A 24,831-nucleotide genomic window follows, 5' to 3' on the forward strand; every position below is an offset into this window, starting at 1 on the left:
TAATTGTTGTATTCCATTCTCCAAGTAACATATATTTCTAGTAGACTTTATGATTTAATATAGTCATGTAAGAGGGGATGAGTATGGTATGCTAATAGGTTGAATAGGTCAAGTGGACTAGTTGGGCATACAAAAAATAGGCTATGTCAAATAGAGTGGATAGAGCCAATATGCTAATTGTATTGGAGTTAGATGAGTCATATCCTAAACACTAAGTGAATCAAGCAAATAGGGAAACTCGAACAAGCTTAGCAAGCTACGTTTAGTTGGGCTAACTAATTTGACTAGCTTATTTTTTTTTCACCAAGTATTTAGTTCTTATGATCTGACTAATCTTAAGGTGGATGGTCCGTTTTCACATTTCAGCTATCAAGTCAATTCAAGAAGTAAAGTAGCTCCTAATGTGACGCCCTAATATCATTAGTTGTTTGAACGTTGTCGTGATTGCTTAGGAAAGCTCAAGTGATTGTAAATTAGGTGGATTGAGCAAACTATGCAAAATATTAATTTAGATATTTTAAATATTATAAAATTTATTATTGATGTATTACTTACCAATCAAACATATCATCAATTATAATATTTAGTCGGATAATTTATGATGGTGCTTTCTAATAATGCCTTTTCCATCCTATACATTTTGTAGTTTAAGAGCTAGCTAGGTTGGTCGAAGATACAAAACATGCTGGGAAAGTCTAGTTGATTAAGTGAGTGAGGTTAACTAGGAAGTTCGAACAAGTCAAGGGCAGCGAGTGAATCAGCTAATGCAGTGGTTTTGATTGGACGAAACGCGTGAGCCAAGCAAATGTACTAGATGAATTTGCACTGACAAAATGGATCAAGTGGTCGAAGCAAACCAAGCGAAGTCAATTCGGACTGAATGGGCTGAGTAGATTGCAAGTTCGAAGTTGATAACCCAAGCTAACTACGCAGTTTCGCCTCTTCTCTAGGAGAAGATACCACCATCACCCTTTTGATTGCTATTTGTGGGCAAACTGGTCTCCCCCATCGCAAATCCTTGCAAACAAATAGATTGAACTAGGGTGGCTCCTTGTACTTGGGTGTCATCTCCTTAATCTCGAAGTTGAATTTGCCTTGCAATTCGAGCATGTTTTACTCTATCGAGTAGCCTAAGTCTTCCTCATCCCTCCACTTGTCGGTATTACCTACGAGCATTCTCAGCTTCTTCCTGATGTGCAACGAGTAGAGTTATCTTCTTCTTATACATACATTACGACTAGTATATTTTCTTTCTTCTTTTCCTTTAATCCTACAACGAAGAACAAGTTTTCGCGGCTTCAAGTAGTGAGTCATATAGAATTGGTCGCTCGAGTGAGTGATCGTTGTCTTTGTCTTTGTCTTTGTGAGTAGCTCTCGCATTCAGGAGGTAAGCAACATCCTTGAAGGGGGATTTCAGAGGTGAGGATTGACACAAACTTTCCTTTAGTCTCTTCTTATTTCGAGCAAACGACAATGGCCCTTTTAAGGTACGATCTTCCTATTCGCTTGAAAGGAATTTCAATGAGTTGAGGTCGATTGCAGTAGCAACTAGGAGGTTATGGAGGATTTGGCGGATAAACGATATGAGCTAGAGAAGGGAGGAGGTCGCACGACAATCATTAGCAATATGTGTGTCGAGTTAGAGTGACAATTATATATAGTAGGAACAAAAGCAACAAAGAAATAACACAACGCTAACACAAGGGTTTAATATGATTTTAAATACTAAGTTTTTAAATTTAATGCCTTGAATCTTATCTTGGGGTCGTAATTGTCTAACCGTTCGCACTATCGTATGAACTCTCCTATAGTGTATTGAATCAAATAGGCAAGTTAAGGGACACTTACAAAAGGGCTTTATTAGAGAGCTTGAGTCCTTGCATCATCCCTACCTTATTGGTGCATCTTCAATTAAAGAAAATAAATTAAAAAATAATTTAAAATTGATGCATCTTCAATTAAAGAAAATAAATTAGAGAATATTTTAAGATTAACTTTAAAAAGCAATTTTATTGTTTCGTAAATTGTTACATATACTTATGTAGCATATTTCCCTGATTCAAGTAATTTATATCTTAAATTCCATAAGATTTTGGTTTATAAATTTTTTTTAAAACACTACAACAATATTGCATTAAATGTCACACATTATAACAACTACTATTTAACTTCTATATGTTATAACAACTATAAAATAATTTCTACACGTAATAGTTAGTCATAATTGCTACAATGACTAAAAATAAAAAGCATTGTAACAATTGAAATAAGAAGTATTTTACAACAAAATTTGATAGGAAAACTTATTTTAAAGATGAAAGTTCATTTGATGATGTTTTTTTTAATTTAAAGTGATTTTTTGCCCGAGAACTAACAGAGATAATAATGCAAATAAATAAATTAAAGAAATAAATTGAAAAATAATTTAAAATTGATGCACTTCAATTAAAGAAAATAAATTAGAGAATATTTTAAAATTGACTTTAGCAAGCAAAGCAATTTTATTGTTTACATATGACTTATGTAGCATATTTCCCTGATTCAGGTAATTTATTTCCTAGATTTCTCTATAGTTTATAAAAAAAAAGTTTATAGAAAAAAAGTTTCAAATGCCTACAAAGCAAACAAACCTTTTTACAAGGCTTGTTTGCTCATTCAACTATATCAGAAGGATTTAGGGTATGACCAAGAGACAGGGAGGGGGGCTAATGATTTAGGCATGAGGGTAAGAGAAGTTACCATAAGGAGCTTAATAAAGATGAAAGCTATCACACCAAATTATATTTTTTAACAAGGGAAGTTGCTAAACACTTGTTCTATTAAAATTCTATACACATATATAAATGAAATATCTAAATAAGCAAGCTATAGAAGACCAGAATATTGAAGGATCATATAAATCCTATAAAATAAATTAGTAATGTCACTAAAAGCTGCTAAAAATGTATGTTTTGGCATAGGGCATATTTTCACCAAACAAAGTATCACTTGAAAAAAAGGATAAGAACTCAGAAAGAACAAAGGGATAAAACATTGAATATCTTCTTTCATCTACATCACTGACAAAATTATCCATATGAATGATTAAAGGCATACTGCATAGTGAAGTGATTGGTTTACTCTTGATCATGGAATATGTTTATCCTACTTCTATGGATTCTTTTTGGTCTTCCCATTGCCAGATTTTCGTTGTTCAGGTAAGGTGTCTTTTGTATCTTGTCTGCGTACCTTTTCAGCATACTTAGCGAAGGCAGCATTCAGCGCCGATCTAACATTAGGAGGATTACTTTCTTTTTGAGATCCGGAAGGATTCGTCAGTTGTCCAGCAAGTTCATTGGTATCATGTCTGGAGGTACTAGCTTCTGTTTCTGGAATGACACTAGCAGGCCGAGAAGAAACTCGCCTGAATGGTTCATGAAAAGTATCATAGAGACGCTTCACCTGTAACAATCAATTCAGAATTTTACCTCTACTATGAGAATTGAATGACAACCTAAAGAGCATAATCATGCAACCAGCATCTACTGTCTGTTGAATTTTCAAGTCTTCTAGAAAAATGGACTCGACATCATATTGTTAATTGACCTTTTATGCCAGTGCAAAGAGGATATTTTATAGTTCAAAATGTCCATGTTGAACAAAGCCTAGAAATGCATGTCCATCTAGGTTTCTCCCACTAAAAATCAATTAGAGGGATATGTATTGTAGAGAAGAAAAAGACAACTTCTCTAATGAGCGGATCGCCAGTTGTGGATCTCAGCCTCCTTATGATCTTGATCTTGATGGGAAGCTCAGAGATGATGTTGATCCAACTCAGAGGAATTGTTGTTGTACTATTCCTTGTTTCATGGGTAGGGATGTCTCAATCAAGATTTTGCCAATATTAACTACTTAACATTTGTTGCATTTTCATACGACTAGTACGAGTAATATGTTTCTATTTTCATTATTGTAATGTCTAGTTTATATTTTTCTTATGTGAGTTTCTCTAGTTTCTGTACAAGTTGGATACATTGTTGGATCTAGGTATCATCATAAGTCTACATTCATACAATGGTTATTTCATAATACGATGCGATACAATATCTATTTTTAAAAATTCTACAGCATAGTTCTTGAAATAGTTGATGAACACACAAGCCACAATCCCTTTGATCTCAGATCAGCACACATAGCTGATGCTGTCCACCTCAAATTAGCCAAAGATAAAGAGAGAAAGGATGAAGTAAAATGAGAATGACGAAACATCTCAGAGCTTAATCTTGACTGGGCTTCTTTCTGAAGCAGCATATACCGTGCATACAATAACACAACAGATTTAGGAAAAATAAGCACTCGAAGGACATGAAGAAACAAACAATAGCAATTTCTCTTTCTGGAACTAGAAAACTGAGATATTCTCTTTGTTCAAGTTTTCTAGTAGGATAAGACTTGGTCGTCGTCGTCGTTGTAATCTTTACTCGAAATGAATAGCACAGCTCCACCCTAACCCTTTGCTAAAAGTAGCAAATCAAGAACAGGATTCAAGTCAAAGGAAGTAGCTAGGTGTGACTGATAATAAGAGTAGAAATTTGATGTTTCTGAAGAACCTATAAAGAAAAGGAAAAGGAAAACGGAGAGGATGTGGCACCCATAACTTACTACAACATGTGAGATAGATTTTCTAGAAATCCAATATGGGCATCAACGGTGGATGTTTACACAATTTCTAAGGATCTAAAAGCTTGCACATTGAAGGATATATGAAGCTATCATATGGTAAAGATGATAATGAAGAAGAGCAGAAGATCCAAATAAGTTCTCATATGTTTCAAGTGCAACAAGAAAAACAACTTTAAAAGAAATTGCACTCAAGACTATATAGAGTGACTCAGACACCTCAGATGAAGAGTCAACCCACCCAAAGAATATTTATACACTGAGCTCTTGTAGCACTTGCAAATGAAGATGATGGAACTTCAAGGGGAAAGAAGCAATTAGAAGGTAGAAGACTTAACTTTTGATGAATTATAAAAATTAATAAGTGAATTTCAAAGTGATTAGTCAAATCAAAAATATAAAACAAAGGTCTATAGGAAAAAAGTGAAAATTCTACCCACACTAGATTCACTATTGGGTTATAAAAAATTAAAATCTTAAAACAAGCCTAAAAGGAATTAATTGTGACTTAAAATAGTTAAATATAATCATTAAAAGTTAAAGGGTAACCTTATAGTAAAGGTTGTGGATAGTGAACCGTGAGAGCGATAATGATGTTGGTCAAGAAGCTCAAAGAACCAAATTGGTTGCCAAAATGTCACAAGATCATCTCAATGTGATGTCAAGTCCAAAAATTTATGTAGAGGGAGAAATAGAAGTCACTGAAAATTATGAATTCATTGTGATACCAATTGTTACAACATTAAATACAGCTTAGCTCACTGAAAGAGAAACATAATATTAATCAAAAGATGATCGACTATAATGAATCCTAAACCCTTTTATAGACTAACAATAAGACTGATTTTCTGTAAAAATAATTTGACTGCACAATCCAAAAAAATCAACTGTCAAATAAACGGCCAAATAAATCTATACAACCTTTTTAAAGTTTAAAAAAACATAATTAAAATCCTAACTATGTAAGATATTGTGTTGGTGATTAAACATGGAGAGTGGAAGGTTGCTATTAAGGGGAGCATTTAAAGAACTTCAGCTCTGCAGAGTGTGTTGATGGTCATTAAAGGAATGTTATTACGTTTAGGAGGCTTCAAGTAGTACTTTAAAGTTGTCACAGATTCTAAAACTGTTGTTAATCTGTCAAGTGGTGTCTGGCCCATAAAAGATATATGGCATACAAGAGACCTCATAAATTGTCTATAATCATCTTAGAAGACATAGGTGGACAATATTTAGAAGTTGTCCAAATTTCTTAACCCGTTACTATCATAATCTAGTGCAATCTAAAACAACCTCTTTTAATAGTTATGAGACGTGCAAAAGCAACAAAGGAAGAGTAAATATGGAGTATAGTCATAGAGAACCCACCTTTCTTTCACCAATGCCAGGGCAGCGAGCCAAATCTTCCATGGAAGCATCCATAATACCTGATAGAGACTGTATCATACATGAAAACATAGTGAAGAATGAACATTGACCATTATGCCCTACAGGCCATCACAACTAGTATGCAAATCAAGGAACATTTTCCAAAATTTCATGTAAGTTAGTTCTTCATTACCAGTTTGGAGAAATAGATTAGGAAGTGAAAGTAACACCAAAACAGCATAAAAAGATTTCAAACTCACCCCAAAAGTTGAACCAAGTGTTACTACATCAGTCTTGTTCACATGTCTAACGCTAGTAAGTGCATGATTTAGCTGCAAAATAGTGATTAAATAAAGAAAGATGCAAAAGTGAGATTAAGAACAATGAGTTGGCATTTAATATCAAGACAAAAATATAGGAAAGAATATACCAAGTTAATGCTATTGCTGAAGTTTAAGAAATTAAACTAATCAGATTCTCCAATCCATTGCATGAAAATCAGAATAACCTCCCTAGCTTAACATAACCTAGAAAAGTTGATGACAAGTCTGGAATATTAAAACTTCACATATGCCCATTTCCATGAAATTCAAAATGAAATAAAAATTTTACAAGGACAAACTACTGAACTAGACTATATAAGTCCAAGATGAAAGAACAATGACCAACCATACTGATATTGGGATGGAAGAATACCCGTGAAAGATAGTCTGTATGCATATGCTCACGAATGCTGTCAGAGGGTTTGTTCTCATACACTTTTAATGTCTCCAAGTATCGAGCACATTCTTCAAAGCTAGAAAAGAACAAAAATATTAAAAAGAAACACTAAAGTTTAGAACCTGAGCTGCATTTCTACTACTCATGGAGCAGTTATACATACAAATGAAACAGGACAACGAACAAATGCATAGACCAAAAAAAAAGAAATTCTAACTAACAATTTATGCAACCTAGAAACAATCTGAAACACAGGCAAGTTTCCCAAAAACAAAACTAGAAAGCATGAGGCAATAAATATCCACAAAAGTGGTGATTTTCTACAATAGGATTAAGCTTTTTACACAATCCATGGATAATTCTTTACATAATCGATGAGAAGAAAATAAGGTAAGATTAGGCCTCTATCGAGTTTGCATCAGTTAGATTTATAGGTGGATGATAATAAGGAAAAAGAATTCGGAAAGAACAATTTTTTTATTAGGAAAAGATAACCTTTATGTGTTTATTTAACAAGAAATAAAATGAGGTAAAAATGCTGAAAATGATTACAAAAGATAAAACATTTAAGGTATTCCAAAAAATTGTCATGAAGGAGAACTTGAAGACTGGAAGCTAAAATGGAGATGGACAGCTGATCAAGCCTCACTCATTTCTAAGGACTATAAAGGCAATACATTCAGAAATTAGATTTTGTCTTTGCATAACATTGTCACAGAATTTAATATTCATATTTGCAAATAAATAATTTTTTTGTCCCTTACAGAAAGAATAAGATGAGGCAAAATTTGCTCAAGATGCACAAGCACCATAGATTATTTTGCCGAGATAAGATTAGATCCATGTTCATGGGACTGTTGACATAATTTTACATTGGTAGTAAGGGCTTAATGCAACCCCACCTTTTTTAGCTGCACTTGGAGCACTATTAAAGGATGCTCCTAGTGAAGCCTATTATAATAAATTGTTCTTCTGTGCAATGTTAGAGAAATATTTATTCATACAAAGCGGAAATGTTTATTAACCATAAAGAACTAGAGGAATTTGATAATGCAATGTCATGGTTTTCCAAGTTCTATTGCATATCCTATTTCAAAGAATTTATCGTTTTATCAATATAAAGAAATATACCAATATGTTAAAAGAATCCCCAAAATCATCTGTTGACAAAACTGAAAGTAACATCACTGCTAAGAAGCATTCATATGAAGAACAATACACAAAAACCAAGTGAACCTAATATAGCATGCAAGTAACTTCAGTAGACCAACTTTACACAATTACATCTGTCATTATGTTTCCTCAATGTTTGTTTCAGTAGTACCTCCATCCACAAAGAAGAGTGCAATCATGAAGCATGGCTGTCCTGGTAACTTCCAGCAATGGCTTCACAACATCTTCCTAAGGAGGTAAGGTGAGTAGAACTAGAACATAAATATCTTAAACAATTACTTCAAAAATAAGAAACTCAAGTCAATCAGGTTTACCACATCAACATGGCACAAGACAACTCGCAGCTTATAGTTCTTTTGTAATTCTCTTATTCGATAATATAAGTAGTCAGGATGAAGAAGATGATAACGGAGACTGCAAATTGTAGATGTCAGTTATAAGAGGAAAAGAGGAGGATAAAAGAAAAGAGTAACTATTAAGAAATTAGCAATAGCCTATTGTGGTTACAAGAGAAACAAAATGTAGTGATATGTAAACAATTACCACCATAAATTCCAAAAGCTTTCTACTACATTCCCAAAAAAAACATAATTCAGATTGAAAATAAAAAGAATATAAAAACAACAACAACAACAACACTGTAAATGATAATATTAATTAGGATGAAAATCATAATGGAGACTGCAAATTATAGATGTCAGTGATAAGAGGAACAAAGGAGGATAAAAGAAAAGAGTAACTATTAAGAAATTAGCAATATCAGATGCTGGTTACAAGAGAAACAAAAAGTAACAATTTTTAATCAATTACCACCATAAATTCCAAAAGTTTTCTACTACATTCCAAAGAAACAAACATAACTAAGAGTAAAGAAGGAATATTGTAAATGATAGAAGAAACCTCGTGTACCTTATATAAAGAGCACAAGAACTCTGGCCCAGCAAATAGTCGCAAACAACGTCAGCAAACATCCATCTTACATTCCTAATATGCTTCAGCAATGGGTTCCCCTTCTGCGTATCGGAAGCCAACAAGGAAACAAAATTTCTCATTTTCATGACTCAAAAGAAGAGCGTAGCAGAAAGAAGTAAATTATGAAAACAAATGATAATAATAATGATAAAGGCAAAAGCTGTCACCTGGCGTTGGCTCACAAGAATTGAATTCCGATTCTGACCCGACCCACTCGCCGTGGATACCGTGGAAGGTGGTACCGACGGCGGGATGGTTTCTGAAGACGAAGGAGGAGGGGCAGGAGGCGGCGTATAGAACTCGGAGGATTTAATGAAGGAGAAGGCTTGGGAGAAGGAAGGGTAAGGATTGTGGGGTGGAGGGGTGGAGGAACCCGCTGTGCCGAAGACCTCTTGGTAAGAGGGGATCTTTATGACTCCAGCCGACTTCTTCGGCTTCGCGTCTCCGTCGGCGCCGTCGTTGTTCCTCACATCTTCGCCGTCGTCGGCCTTCTCGGGCATGATCGGATCGTCTTGACGTTGGGTTTGGCCGGTTATTAGGGTTCAGTGATATCCATCCCCAATCCTTCACTTATCCTAATATTAAAATTAATTTATTTTCTTTAGTTTTTTTACATGATATCTTAAAACTTAAATTTTAAACTATAAATCCTAAATCGTTGTACACAATCCTCTGGAGCAAAGATTGTAGATGAGTTAGCTCCCGGAATGTAATTGAGTTGATTATGATGAAATAGACTCGTTGAAGTGGGCAAGGATCGAATCTCGACAAAGCTGAGGCAATGCTCTCCTTCGTTGTGGCCAACCGTATGGGATCAATGGAGTAACGGATTTCACTTTTTGTTGAAGTAAATAAACTAGTATATTAGATGAGGTTGACTAACCTTAGTAAGGGCGGAGCTACGTGGTGGACTACTCGAGTTGTAATCTAGGGGTCCAACGTCGACACCGTTGCTGGATTTGTGGCAGAAGAAAAAAAAATGAAAGAAAAAGAGGAAGATAACCTGAAAAGAAAAAAAGGAAGGTAACTCAAGGCTTTTGTGAAAATTATGAGATTTCTGATTCCGTCATTGAACTTTGGCCTATGAATATATATTCCACAATCTAATCAACTCAGTCATAAATAAAAATATTCTATTCATTGTTTGATTAGCTTGAGTCAACTACATGGTTGGCTCAATCACTATTAGTCGACTACAATTCATTTCTAGTCAACTAACACTAGGTCGCTGCTTGGTAGACGGATTTAAGAGGTTGGAATCAGAATGAAATTAATTTCATTCCCATACCTAATGCTTGATAGCCTTATTTTGATAACCTACTCACCCCCTCGGTTATCACTAAACTCATTCCCCCTCTTCATTTTTTTTTTTTTGTCGCAGATCACAAAGCCCTCGCCCTCGCGCGTCTCCCTCCTCCTCCAAGCGGCGCCGCGCTTCTCCCCGCCGCCTCCTTCTCCAGGCGAAGCCCGCTTCTCCCCCCCTCCTCACCTTGCGTCGCTCCTCCTCCTCGATCTACCAAGCCGAGATCTTCGACTCCGCCTCCTCCTTCTTCACTACGTGCACTGGAACCCCATCGACCGCGGTAGATGAAGACTCGCCGCCTCCGCCGCTGGTTGGTGGGCGGCGTGGGGAGGGGAAGGGGTTATTATCGAGGACGATCGCCAACGGATTGGTCTCCTCAAGCTCATCCTCACCGATGCGCGTAAGCTGCTCGTCGGCAGCGGCTTTGCCGCCACTGCCGCTGCCGCTGCCATTGTTCTGCTGTAGTGTTTCCTCTGGTGTGGGAAAGAATTTAGCTTTCTTTGGAGACTATAGTGTTTCCTCTGGTGTTGGATTCTCTTGATTTCTCACAATTCTTACCCTCGCTATAATATATTTCTCTTTAATATGTATGGTACTTAATCAAAAATTAACAAAGTAATACATCAAAGGAGATGGAAGGCCTTCGGAAAACATTTCTTTGGACGAGAAAATTGAAAATTTACACCTTCAGATCAATTGTCATCATCTTAAAAATTATTTTTTCCCAACATGTTCATCTTTCTTGCAAAGGATGTTCCTAATTCATAATATTCATAAAAAAATTATTCAATAAATTTTTTCATGTATTTAATTAGTAAGGGTAAAATTATAAATTTTTTCTGATTCTCATTACTTTCTTATTCATACCAAGTAGCATCAATGGTAATTATACCCATTTCAGTATCTATACCAAGCACCATCAATCCAGTAATCATTCTCATTGCCATTAACCCCTCATTACCATTCCCATTACCGAATATATATCAAGCGCCCCCTTAATAGTTAAGTCTTCACCTAAGTTGTAGACAACCCTCTCAATTACAAGTCTCTTAACTCTCCGCGTCCTTCGAATGCACTCGAGTCCACAACTCCTCTCTGTTCATCCTTCACACTCTTGCCTACAAAATCCGCTTCCCTTAGCTCTTCTCCAATACTCCTTGTTCTATGATCCCTTGGATACTCCACGCCATCCTTATTCTGTGGTCTAATAACTTTGGTTGCGCCAAATCGTCTCCATATACCTAGAAGTAGAGAAGGGGGTTGGAGATCTCCTACCAAAGCAGCAGTGCCCAAGCCCAGATGAAATAGAAAATCAGTAACTTCCATTAGCTACTGACTACTAGGATCAAACATGCATCTGAATCTCAAGTAAATTAATTTATTGATGAATGCATCTATCTAGTCCAAGTTTGTAAATAAGGCATACTGTTACAGCCAAATCCCCTATTCGATAGTCAAATGAAACTGAAAAAAGAATTCCCCAGACCACTACCAAACAGCTGCAAATGAGAAACTTGTTCGACAGCAATGGAATTATTGATAGTTTCAGCTCTCATCCATGGCGTCACGACCACCATCCCTTTGCGGCTCTTCTCCCACACTGTCTGACGTTTTTGTCACGGAGTCCTCCAGAGCCTCCAGGAAAGATAGAACAGTAAATTTGTCTGCGTGAGTTGTGAAATAAGGTTTAGCCATCACTTCAACATAACATAAAGCAAATGAATCTACACTATAAAACAAATAGATTATAGATTATTTTTTGATCGATGAGGAGGAATACAAATAGATGAAGATGAGTTTGTATGCATTGCCAGGTTCTTCTTATGATCTAGGTGACAAAGAACCTACTAAAATAATTGGGCTCTTGATTCTAACATCATCCAAACTCTGGCATCTGTTCTGAGAAAAAAGTGTGTAAATTTCTATGTAAAAAATTAAAATATACACACGATTTGATTAGAGCACAATTTTTAGAGAAAAAAAAATCCACCGAGTTGTATGATGTGCTTAATCTTAGTTCTAGTCACTGAGGAAATGGATGGCAGTCAAAACAACAAGATACGTACATTTGCTCGGGTTGATTCCGAACTGCGAAAGATCTATCTGTCCCGTTCGAATCACCTGCTTATAATAAAGTGACAATGAGAAACTGGGGGGAAAGTCTCTGTCTTTTTTCCAACAGAAACCATCACTTACATGAGTGAATGTGTCTACTTGCTGGTGGAATTGTGGACTCTGCAATAGCTCCATGAGATCAGCAGGTGTCCATGAGCCCTGAAATAGAATCCCAAAATGAAATAGAAATCGTAGCAAAATCACCATATCCACCAAAAGAAAAATGATACGCTACATGAAAAATGTAGCATGAAACTCAACATGACACACTCAACTGCATGGATATGGGCATGGATGTGGGACCCACTGCATGGATGTGGGACCCACTGCATGGAGTGTGTCATGTTGAGTTTCATGCTACATTTTTCATGTAGTGTATCATTGCTCTCCACAAAATTTAATTTACTGATCGGAAGGCACCTCAGGCAAGTATTGTGAAAAATGTTGCTCAACTGGCAGGGTTTCGACAACAGGCAAGATCAAATCAGGCTTTAAAATATCAGCTAAGCCGAATCCTGAAACTCTGATTGTGAGAAGCACTGCAATTTAATCGTACAACACCTAATCATGTCGGAAACTTACCTGCATCGGGATCTTCAACAACATCTGGAAACACAAACACAAGATGAGCCACACATAATAATTGACAGGAACTAAAACATCAAATAAAACACCTTAACAAGAGAATCACTATTCAAAAATACCTGGTGTTTGGATGCTTCTTAGAATCCTCTGCAAATCCTCCAACCGCACAGGTCCACCGGAAGAAGTAACTTCTCCACCTAGCTCACTGGCCATATTCTGATCAACAAGGTTTCCAGCTCTATGTATCAGAAAAAAAATGAAGTCAGTTGCTTCATTCACTAAATAAATGACAGTTGAGACTTGAAACAGATAATACATTGCTAAGAACAGGACGCAATAGCAGCAAAAACTTTGCCAAATGCTGAAATGGATACTGTTAGCAAAGTAAATTGGCCATTTCATGAATGCTCCCTATATATTTACAATCTTCACTCAACCACGAAACATCAGTTTGATCTCATAAAAAATTGGCAAATTCATTCTCTTCTTCATTACTTTTGTCATCTCAATTCACAACTACAAGAACTAAAAAAGAATGGAACATGTTTTTTTAGACCAACTTAAATGGTTAACCATAATCTAACTACCCAACAGGACAATGTAAGGGATTTATCCCTGTAGAGTGAAACAAATGGTTCAAAGCAATGGCTAAATCAAGCTATGTCTTGCATTGTCAATTACATCTGACAAGTAACAACAAGGTAGTACAGAGAGGTTAATGTCTCATGCTAAGAACCTTTTTTCATATTGACTACTACAAAGTTATACAGCGGACTCAACATGCCTCCTAATTGACTTTAGTTAATCATATGCTCATTGCTTTTTTCTGTATTATCTATCAGAGAATATACCAGTGAATTCCATAATTTTTAACTATGTAATTATTCATCAAAATGGTAGAAGTATCTTAAGATGTGCCTTATCATGCTAATACCTGGATGAAAAATCATCCTCCCCTGTGTCAGACATTTGCAGTGGTACTGAAGCTTCAGTCTCATCTTCTGCCATCAGATCTGGTGAAGTAAACTCTTTAGATAATGTGAATCAGAATGAACATCGTGTATGCCTCCATGATTCTGACTTACCTAAAGGTTGGTTAATGTAGAAATTAACAGAGGTGCAGATCTGCGAGTCCTCATCGGCTCTTGGCTCCTAAGATTAATTAGAACGATACAGTTGACAATCCAAAGATATGGTCAGAATAAAACATGGAAACTTTGAATATAATAAAGGTTAAATTACATGTGTACCCTTACTTATACTAATTGGGAATGAATGAGATATGTTGGCTATAGTTGATAATTTAGGGGGGAAATGGAGTGCATGGAATAGTAGAAATTATAAGGATGTACATACAAATTGCCTTAACTTATAACATAAATTAGCTGACCTGCATCCAAAAGAAAAACTTCCTACTATCAGAATTAAACCTCAGAATGTACACCCTGTCTGATGATTGAGACACCTGAATATGCAATTAACAATTAACTATGAAGATCATAAAAGTTCAACAAGCATAATCAAATCAATGTAAATAGTCACACAAAACATGTACCTTTTCAAAAATTGCTTCATCTGGAAAGATAATCTGATCCTATTATCTGGTAAAGGAAATGTGCAATAATATCCACACAACAAAACCTACCACAAGATAAACAAGCAAACTTCTATAACATTACAGATATGCAGCAAGAAGGCAAGTGGACTGAAAGAAACCATTTTTTATTAGAGAAGTTATCAACATTAAGGATGTTTGAATAGTTGCATAGCAGACAGTGGGAATGATTTCCTTTATAAATACAAAATAAATTAAGGTCATTGTTGATCGGACAAAGAAAACTAGAGATGGATTTGCATAATCCATTAGCTGGAAATGGAAACAACATATGAGTTTCAGATAGAAGCTAAAAGTGTTTGATGTTTGTTTTCACAGGATACATCTTCAACAATATTTTGGGTCCGATCAAGCCACTGGAAGTGAACTAGCCCTTCCTCACCCTAACAGTTCAATACATGAAAAATATAGTTGGTATTAGAAAAGATAAAGAATAAGAAATATTTTATAATCATTGAACATAAAAGAAGGAATAACTGATCCAATAGTAAATCATACTCTTCCTATGCGTACAAGACCCTTCCGAGTGTCAGGTATCACTCGAGTGCCATCAAGAAACATTTTCCCAGCTCGGAATTCCAACATCGACATCCTGAAACAAACTTTGTCAGTTATCAATATCCATGTAAAAAAGATAAATAATCAAACCATGGAATCACCAAAGATTATATTGCAATATAAGGTATCCTTCATGATTGAATTCCAAGAACAGAAAGAGCATCTATTTTCAGAACAGTACTCAACAATTCAAGAGATCCAACAAAAGTGAATCCATTATTTATAGAACAAAGAACATCCAAGAAATCTCCATTTCTCTGGAGATTCCTACAATATTCTCGACTTCCGCTGAATTACCCAATCAAATGGTTTGAACCACAAACAATGTCATAAAAACAAGATGGCAACAAACTAGCCTGATAGTTAGTTCTTTCAAACTGATGATTGAGACAAATATTCTGTCCAATCAAGATGACAGACACCTCTATTCCTTAAGGTGTACTATTCATCATGATCCTCAAATTGTTTGCCACAATTTGAAGATTGTTATATGGATTCTATCCCTCTATTGTGTTCTGTCAGTTATCCTTTACTCATTACAGTTTAATTGATTTAATTGGTCTAACTATAGAATCTAACTTTTTAAATTTACTAATCAGTACAAATTTTCCCAAATTGATCTTAATATTCACTCTGAAACTGTTATGTTGATTGAGGCATTATTGTATTCCTATAGGGTTTAATCATGCTCCTAATTACATTTGAAGTGATTTTTTGTTGGACAATTTTAGGATCCATGTAATGTTGATTGCGGCATTATTGTGTTCTCTCTTGCTGCACAATAGTATCTCAATTCACAATAACCTCAATAGAGTGATAGTATTGAGTGATAGTGAATGAGATAGAGTCAAGTCTAATTAGTGACAAAATCTCAAGCTATGGCAAGACTAAACAATTTAAGAGGGAAACAAAGACTCCCTCCTTCCTCCCTACTTCCTATGCAAGTTCTCTAAGAATCAAGTTATGAATAAGGGAAGGCTAGATGAGTCAAATTTTCTAAAATCATCAGTATCTAATCAAATTTTAATTCATTTTCATTCTCAATTCGATTAAATTTCAATAGATTTCATCAATCTTCTAATATTCTTTAACTAATTTCTACCTAATGAATTCTAATTTCTAATTTTTTATAAACTTCTAAATTTTTGTGAGATATCGATTTCTAGAAAATTATTGAATCAATCATTACAAATATCGTTGCAGCTCGAGCAATCTATACAGGTATTGGTCCATTATGTCAACTATGATATAATCAACTATAATATAACCAATCTTCTATTTAGATTAAATTTAAAGCTTGAGTTATTATGGAAAATATCTAAAGAATTTAAAATAAGTCAAACAAAAATTAAACATATAAAAATGTAGTGTCAAAACAGAAAAAAATGATAAAAGAGTCTATCTGGATGGATAATGTCTTGCCAATAATAGTTTTAGGTATCTCAAATATATAATCCAACAAGAAAAAGATATTAATCAAAATATAAATAATAAGATAATGATTGGGGAGTCAAAATAGAGAGGAAAATCTATAAACTTAGATAATTGTCATGATCCCCTTAGGATAAAAGGAAAATTATAGGATATGGTACAACTTGCCATAATTTATAAATAAATGTTGATCTATTGGGTCAATGTAAAAGAGATGATACACTAAGATAGGTGGGTGGAATTGCTAAAAAGAATAGGCGTAGTAAAAATTGGTCAATAGATTATATATTTAAATGAGTTAATTTATTAGAGTGGAAGGTGTAATAGATTGCGAATGACCAAAGAAAGTATTAATAAATAAAAAATAGTTTAATTAATTTTAATATTACTAATGATATTATTTTTATTTGACAAAGCTTATTGGAGTTATAAGATTCATATTACCAACTGTAAATAGTTATAACAAATATAATTTAATGAAAATGGTTGTTAAATCTACACATAAAATAAAAGCTTATTATTGGGTCTCTCATGGATTAGAAGTGGCCTAGTATGACACAAATCAAGCCAGATAGTAAACTATATAGGTGGCTAAAACTCAACTCTCAACCAACTAAGCTAGGACTTATTCACTCACAATTACACCGTTTACAAAACCTGACCTAATAATCTAATCTCAATATCAAAACTCATTACTCAATTTATCCTCATCCCATCCTAATTCTCACATAAGCAAAGAGGAATTAGTCCTCCCACTAAGGTGAGTAGCCACAATTGCTCTCTCCCACATTTGTGTCACACACCACCAACTCAAAGAAAGAAGACTAACTTTGTTTTTACAGATTTATAGTACTCGACCAATGGATGTAGAAAGACAATCCCCTCCTTTAAATAGCTCTGATCCAAGTCAAATCATAGTTAACTTGCATTTCTCCACAAGCAGTGAGTGAAATCAAGCCCTGCTTTCCTCCTGCACTGTCGAGCCCCATTTTTCTCTATCACTGACCTAAAATCAATAGAGTGTACCTTATGGATGTGTGACACAAAATCAAGTCAAATCTGTTGATTGTCATCTAAACCTCATGGATGTCATAATCTTTGAAACAACTAGAAGGTTTTCTAACAAGTCGTGTGTACCTTCATTATTAGGTAGCCAACAAAAGATCCATCAGTTCCCTGCCTTGTTGTGTTTGCATCCCCTGTAGCAACCTTGCAAGTTATCCAACAGCAAGACCCTGAGTTTTCTTCTATGTTGGACTAGTCTTAACACTGGTATTCTCCTCAATTTGGACAATAATTCATGTGCTATCAGCAAACAAAGAGTGGCCTCATAGACTGTAGTGACTAGTGGCAATGACCTCAAGCATGCAAAAGAGGTAGAATCCTTACTGTCATTATTGGAGTCATCTTTCAACACTAGTGCTGCTATCATAGTGGTTTAAGGGTAATCATTGTTAAAATTGTGCTTGTGTATTTTTCCTTTTACACAGATACAATTGCAAGAATATTTTGCATTAAAGTAGAACCTACAAGGTGGGCAAAAACTCGATGGAGACCAGATCTACAAATAGTTCCATCTATCACCACACATCCCTCCATGTTGTCAATCTCATCCATAAATATATTGCCTTGGTTTAAAGATAAAGGGTAATTAAAATGAATGGATGAAATCCATAGCATAGAGGAACAAAATGATTATAAATGAAATCTTAGAGCAGAGCTCTATAAATCTTAGAGGTAATTGCGAAGTGTTATAGGTAGCATCTTGGCAATTTCAAATCATACAGCTACTGCCTAAAATGGAGAGTAGGGTTCCAAGAGTCATTATTTGGATGCTAGTGGTTAGTGGCTGTGGTGCTAGCAAGTTTGAATTTCGGTCTTTTAAAAACTAAAACGATACAATATCAGTAGTCTGTCCATGCCGATATATTTCAAGACTTATTGGATATGAATAAACTAAATTGTTGAATTCTGAAGCAATACTAGAATAGAATGAACAGGGTTCTTGGTTGCTACCATGCTAAGTATTATACCTTAATTGGATGTGAATAAACTCAAGTTGTGGTGCTTTGTGGGTAGGGGGATGTTAGGGGACCTTGGTTGGAAATTATAGTTGATAGAGGAAGAACTGTTAGCTCTTTTACTTTTAGTTGTTTATCTTGTTTTCTCTATCAACTCTTGTTTCTTTTATACATATACACTATGGCATGCATATCTGCTATTGCTTATTATTTGCTTTAAATAGCATGTTGCATGTTTAGTAATATTAATTGCTTGCTGTAATTGCTTTCTTTATATTGATAAATTACATGAAATATACATAACCTAATATGCTATTTAGACTATTCTAACATGATTAAAGCTTAACATTTCTTTTAACACACTGCACAATGATACACATTCTGCTAGCTTTGCTTATAACCTAAACTAATTTAGGGATTTAGTTGGTTACTTGATTGCAATAGGCCCCTAGCTAGCTCAACTGCACAACATGAGAATTGGTACTTGATTGGTTACCAATATATCATGCCCAAAGTTGATCTCCATGGTTGTAGGTATGGGCACGCAACAATTTACCTCAGTGCCTACTTGGCTAACCAACTAATTCAAAAATAATCGCTTATAAAGGTTTAATAAATTGTTTTTAACCCTTTATAAAGAGGAATCAAAAGAAAATGACGTTTGCATAATTAATTAAAGGTCTTAAATAGACAATAAATGAACAATTAAAGAAAAGTTATGACATACTAGCAACAAGATAAAGGTGACATAAAAATTGAAACATGGAAAGAAATTCTAAACACATTGGTAAGCAATAAACTAATGATGGAAAATATAAAGCTCAAAAGCTATGAAATACATTGTAAAATATCCTCAAAACCTCCATTTACCAATGGCCAAATCTTTAACCCACCCAAAATAACTTCCACTAGTATTTTTGGAGTAACAAAGGAAAGAGTTAGTATGGAAAATTGAGCAACTCAAGAAATATGGTGAATAATTATAAGGTAACCAATAAAATATACTATGCAATAAATTGCAAAAAAAAAAACCTACTAGCTACAAAAAAAATACCCCACATTAAACTACTACTTTCCATTCATTGAGTGACTTGGGTCCATCCAATGGGCATGAACCCCTATACTCTCCCATTCTGTGGTAGAGTGGTGCTCACCTACACTCCAACATGTGCATGTGCATGACCATCATAGGTAGTGTAAATGTTCTCATCCACAATATGTTATATGGTCCATCACTCTCGTTGGCAGGACAAGTGTGGTTGAGGTGTAAAAAAGTTGGTACAATATGTCATATGGTCCATCATCATCCTAATAGGGTAAAGTTCTCATCAACAATATAGCATTCGCTTTATAATCCACAATCACAAGAAATACTATTAAGTTATTATATTCTATTATAGGTTATCATGCGACCACCAGGTTAACTACCTACACTACAACAACTAAAAACATGAGCCCCATAATACATGCATGATATAAGCATGTAAATAGTAATAAAAAATAATGCAATTTAACACAAGTAACAGCTTCCAAACTTAACTAACATGGTGCTCATGTTCAACGTAAATCCATTCAAAAGGCACTACACAAACAATAACGCGCAGATGAATAAACAAGGTAATATCGGAACTTCCCACAAAATTAGGTATGTCAATGCATGATACATACCTCTGTGCTGCGATTTACCAAAACGGCTATGAATCGTTAAAACACTTCTTCACTATCACAATCGTATTCAATCCCCAGCAAAGCTCAGAAAGGAAAGACCAACAATCACGGCTACTAGGCAACGTGAGTGGAGGGAGAGGAAAAACAGACGTCTGAGAGGAGGAGGCGACCGACGATCCGATAGGTGCGGTGTGCGGCGGAGATGAAATTTGAGATGAAGAGGACAGGGAAAGCTTCGATCGAGGATCGCTCTGCTGCTCCGGTCGTAGGAAGTAGAGGGGTGGTTCGGAGAAATCACGAGAATGCGGCGGCGGAGCCGCGTCAATCGAAGGAGGAGGAGGGAGGCGTTCCGGCGTGGGTGAAGTTGGCTCCAAGCGGCGCCGGCGGTGGATGGGATTCGTACCGAACGGGAGGAATCAGGGATTTTATCGCCCCAATAACCTAACCAAACCAATCCACTGAACCGGTTCAATTCGGTTCACAGCGGACCCCGAGTAAATCAAACCGAACCGTGCATGATAATTTTCTAAAACGACCCATAAGATCTCAATATTCCAATTTACTCCTAAAAAATCCTAAGTAACCATGAGAGTGTGAAACATAGATATTGAGTCGTTTGAACAAACTTAGTGAAAGGAGAAGATTGTGATTTAAAACAAGGTCAAATTAGTAGCTTAAGGTTTCAATCGGTTTTATTACGATGATACTTAAGCCCTCATGGCGCGTATCTAGTCCATTCAATGTAAAATTTACTTATTCGATTGACTTTATAACCAAGGTTTATGTCAAACAATCCCCAATTTTGAACACTTGTTCGTATCGTAATCATGTTTTCAAACTTAAAATGCTTAGTTCGATAACTTCTTAGTTCGACATGAGTCATGTAAGCAAATTGAACATTTTGCATCATCATGTCCTAAAGTGTCCCACTTAATAGTCACTAAGAGGATCATCACTTAATAGTCATTAAGAGGATCTTAAGGGCAAGGCTCTTACAAGACTTCCAGTTTAAGGTTAAAATAAGAAAGAATTACAAAGGAAAAGAAATAAATAAAAACAGTCTCATTTCAATATTGACTTTGCACAGCAGTTCACTCACTAAATAATACTATCGAAAATCAAATCTAAGGCAAACATAAACACAGTTTGTGACTTGAATTGAAACAACAAAAATCCTAAAAGAACTTGCTCCTACAAACAATTAGTCCTTAGTGATCGTAGATACAACAAAAGCTTATGACATTTACAAAAGAATGTGATTGAGAAAATGCGCTACCAAGAACTTGCAACTCTGTATGTATCTTCCTGTAGTCGAGCATAAATCTTGTTAATGATCCGCTTAGTAAGGAATAGCTCGAAAATGCAGTTTGAACTATACCAGGAAACCTGTATTTCAGAACTCACAAATGGTCATAAATACATGTAGCTCAGACTGTTCTGTCCTAGCTAAGCTCATCCTCCACTTGAAGAGTTTGAAGAGTTTGCTTTAGCGTAGATGGTAATAGCTGCAGTGGCCGCGGCAGTAATGGAGAAGCCGACTATATTGTAGATAATCTGTTCCAAAGAAAGGAAACCACCATCATCAGTTGCATCTGCTAAGCTTTGAAATAGCCTCCCACTGCTCATGTAAACAAGTTGTAAGGAGAATGAAGCAATGTTAGTTTTCGAAGAGGAACAAATTTCTGCAAAAGCATCTGTCACATTACAGAGCATAATTGAATTTGACTCGTAGAAGCACATTTACCATATTAAATTTGGAAAGTAAAAATAATAAATAAAAAACAAGAATAATAATGAAACACATGAAAACAGGAAAACAAGTGCCTAAATCTCATGTAAGTCGTCTGGTCGCAGACAACCTTTTGGTTCACTACATAGTCACAAATGCAAAATTCACGCACTAAAGGATAGTTTTGAAACCATTAAACCAGTGTCATTTGGAGATGTGGGCAACAGCATTCAGTTTACTTCTTCAAGGAATCGAAACTAAGGTCGTGTAAGGATAATGACTAGGTGTAAATAACAATGTGCTAGTCTAAACATACAAGTCGATCATGAAATCTAAACATGTTGACTGTGCATCTGTATGACCCTGACACATACTGCAAAGGAGAAGATGACAACAGCACAAATAAAAATCCACGAGGAGATTTACTAACCTGTAAATTGCAATAAAGATCTCATGGATGGTTCCTACTATTGAACCTGAGATATATGGACCATATTTAACATCGGTAGCAACTGCAGCATAATTGAAAATTATATATGGAAACGGAGAGACCCTGATCAAGATAACAGATCGGAACTGGTGAAACCAATCTCCTTCACCAGCTAATCTAACAAAAGATGCTTTCTTGGGCCATTTCTCTAACCATTTCTAAGAAGTAAGACCGAAGTTACGCAAGTATCTTAAGAATTAATAAGTGATACTCAAGTATATCAGAAGCAGAGACTAACGTGTATTTTGCGATGGAATAATGAACCAACAATAAAAGGCAATGACATGCCTATTATCATCCCAGCCATAATCAGCAGAAAACCATAACCATAACCGAAGGTCGTCCCTGCTAACCACATAGAGGGTGATGAAGGTAAAAGAAGAGTTGGAAACAATGCGATTGAAGCAAAAAGTAATAGAGCAAGTGTTAGTCTGCTAAAGGATGCCATTTCCCAGTCCAAAACAGGTATAACCACCTGCCAGAAGGATAAAATATATCAGTGCAAGCAAGGAATAGATAGAATTTTCTCACTTGAAAGATAATCTTCAAAACTAGACAGAATTTTCTGTCTAGTTTTAAGATTTGGTAAAATGATTTGCCAACAATTGTACATTTAAACTGTAGCTACATCCGTATTTAGAGACATTAAACTCCTAGCAGTTAAATTTAAAAAGAATGCTCTATTACATCAAAATGTTTGGATGACTTGTATTTTTAATGCAATAAAATCATGGAGTTTTGAGATACATTCCGATTTGCAATGTGAATGGTATGAGAAAAAGAAGGATTGTGGCTCATTGAATCCAACTAAATTTAATTTATAAGAAAGATAATATTCAATTTGATCACAATTACTCTTGTGATTCCATGACCAGCACTTGGAACATAGAAAAGAACTAGTGGTATTTATATGGCATGATGCAGTGTTTTGAGGTGGAATAAATCCATGAATCAAGTAGTTGGCCAAATGGTTTTCTGTTTGTTGTTGAGATCATACGACAAGCATTCAACATTTGAATATCATGATCAAATGAAGTCAACGGTCGTACAATGCAAATTGTTAATTGTCAACATTCTATTATCATTGTCAATCAACATCATAGAATGTCTTCAAGCAATATCTCTTCTCTTTTGGCTCCCCTAAAGATGATTTCCTATGGTAGTAAGACACATGAACATTAATAACATGAATCCTGATCTTTCCAACCAACATGGAAACAATCTTTCATAACCCTAAACCAAATGGGACAAAATCTTGGATGCAAGAAAAGCAATTATGACTTTAAATTCCACGAAGTTGCACCAGGCTACCAATAATCTTCAGAAACTAATTATATGACACCAAAAATTTTCCCTCAGCGAAACCCTAACACAATGGAGGATTGTGCGTTCGAAGAGTAATCGACCAGATCGTCTTCCAACGACTGATCCATGCAGACAACAAAAGAAACAAAGAAATTCGACATTGATGTATCCAAACAAACAGTAGCATTAGACGAAAGGTGAGACCTTTTTGAGAATCCAAGGGCCGGCGAAGACGACGAGCGGCACAGCCGCAGCTAACAAGCAAATGCAAAGGAGAGCCACCTTCGCCCACCGCCCAAGCGAACTCCATATCCTAGGACCGCAATCGGGAAGCTCCGCCACAAACCGGACGGGCTCTCCACCACCCAGCCTCACATAATCGCCATTCGCCCGGCCACCCCCCAGCTTCGCGTCGAGGATCAGGTCGCTGTCGGCATTGTGAGCCTGGTACGTCATGGCTCCTCGAATGGATCAACCGAAGCTCGAGATCACACAGAGAAGCACAGACATGGCTGGATTGGTCCGAGACAAACAGGAAAAGATGCAATGCGAGGACTGAAGAAGCGGAACGGAAGAAACGGGGAAGCGCAAAGGCTTCAACTTGGGCTCAGGAACCCTAATTTTAATTCACTGTCAGGATAGCGGAGAGAAATCACTTTTTTTTATTTTATTTTTTAAAATATTATTAAATTAATGAGCCAAGCAGAAGTATATTTTATACTGTTCAATTTTCTTCAGCAATCTCCAACGGTCCCACATAATTAGACCCAATTGAAAAATTATAATTGATTACAATAAAGAACGATATTATTCAATTTCATCTAAATTTGAATCCTTATCTAAGATCTTCTACAACTCTGCTCCGATTCAATTTTGTTTGACAAGATAAATTAGCTAAATCAAGTATTAAAGCTATTGAAATAATTGTATTTTGTTTTTTTTGAAGTTGAGTTTGTTTCCTTTAGGTGCTATCAAATTCTTAATTCAAATTTATTTAATTATTATATATATATATATATAATTTAGATATTTAACTTTTCGAATCGATTAATTTTAGAAGTAATTGGTTTAGCTTTATAGAAGTTTCCATAGAGTATCAGAGTAAATTTGAGAAGCGCA

At 35.5% G+C, this 24,831-nt stretch overlaps 2 protein-coding genes and 1 pseudogene across 4 annotated transcripts; all 3 read right to left on the minus strand.

Annotated features, from left to right (window-relative positions):
* Window positions 1–3,003: 3,003 nt before the first annotated feature.
* Window positions 3,004–9,419, minus strand: LOC141821748 (DNA excision repair protein ERCC-1). Of its 2 annotated transcripts, none has more exons than XM_074709102.1 (8): window positions 9,060–9,419; window positions 8,830–8,933; window positions 8,235–8,334; window positions 8,072–8,148; window positions 6,724–6,823; window positions 6,288–6,359; window positions 6,028–6,096; window positions 3,004–3,441 (listed from the first exon to the last, which is right to left on the minus strand). In XM_074709102.1, the coding sequence occupies exons 1-8, from the start codon at window positions 9,390–9,392 to the stop codon at window positions 3,151–3,153; spliced, it is 1,146 nt and encodes a 381-aa protein (XP_074565203.1). In that variant the 5' UTR covers window positions 9,393–9,419; the 3' UTR covers window positions 3,004–3,150. The 2 variants fall into 2 exon arrangements, with proteins under 2 accessions (XP_074565203.1, XP_074565204.1); XM_074709103.1 differs by having other exon boundaries at window positions 3,245–3,403.
* A 2,134-nt stretch (window positions 9,420–11,553) lies between these two features.
* On the minus strand, window positions 11,554–20,570 carry LOC141821301 (26S proteasome regulatory subunit RPN13). Of its 2 annotated transcripts, XM_074708712.1 has the most exons (14): window positions 20,189–20,570; window positions 20,061–20,102; window positions 15,009–15,102; window positions 14,834–14,893; window positions 14,451–14,489; window positions 14,286–14,360; window positions 13,981–14,047; window positions 13,830–13,908; window positions 13,015–13,133; window positions 12,893–12,916; window positions 12,731–12,825; window positions 12,392–12,469; window positions 12,262–12,316; window positions 11,554–11,859 (listed from the first exon to the last, which is right to left on the minus strand). In XM_074708712.1, the coding sequence occupies exons 3-14, from the start codon at window positions 15,099–15,101 to the stop codon at window positions 11,741–11,743; spliced, it is 903 nt and encodes a 300-aa protein (XP_074564813.1). In that variant the 5' UTR covers window position 15,102; window positions 20,061–20,102; window positions 20,189–20,570; the 3' UTR covers window positions 11,554–11,740. The 2 variants fall into 2 exon arrangements, with proteins under 2 accessions (XP_074564813.1, XP_074564812.1); XM_074708711.1 differs by lacking the exon at window positions 20,061–20,102.
* Window positions 20,571–21,401: 831 nt separating this feature from the next.
* LOC141822280 (uncharacterized) lies at window positions 21,402–24,307 on the minus strand (annotated as a pseudogene).
* Window positions 24,308–24,831: the final 524 nt, after the last annotated feature.

Source organism: Curcuma longa, chromosome 2 (assembly GCF_044706935.1).
Source record: "Curcuma longa cultivar G26 ecotype Majalengka, Jawa Barat chromosome 2, ITB_CL_G26_1.1, whole genome shotgun sequence".
Lineage (NCBI taxonomy): Eukaryota > Viridiplantae > Streptophyta > Magnoliopsida > Zingiberales > Zingiberaceae > Curcuma > Curcuma longa.

Coding starts and splice junctions, on each gene's coding strand:
- LOC141821301 (XM_074708711.1), bottom strand. CDS start 15,101: ATGTCGATGTTGGAATTCCGAGCTGGGAAAATGTTTCTTGATGGCACT. Junction 13,134..13,829: donor GAGGATGATTTTTCATCCAG/GTATTAGCATGA, acceptor TCTGATACATAG/AGCTGGAAACCTTGTTGATC. Junction 12,470..12,730: donor TTTCACAATACTTGCCTGAG/GTGCCTTCCGAT, acceptor ATTCTATTTCAG/GGCTCATGGACACCTGCTGA.
- LOC141821748 (XM_074709102.1), bottom strand. CDS start 9,392: ATGCCCGAGAAGGCCGACGACGGCGAAGATGTGAGGAACAACGACGGC. Junction 6,360..6,723: donor ATACAGACTATCTTTCACGG/GTATTCTTCCAT, acceptor ACTATTTTGCAG/CTAAATCATGCACTTACTAG. Junction 6,097..6,287: donor CACTTGGTTCAACTTTTGGG/GTGAGTTTGAAA, acceptor TGTATGATACAG/TCTCTATCAGGTATTATGGA.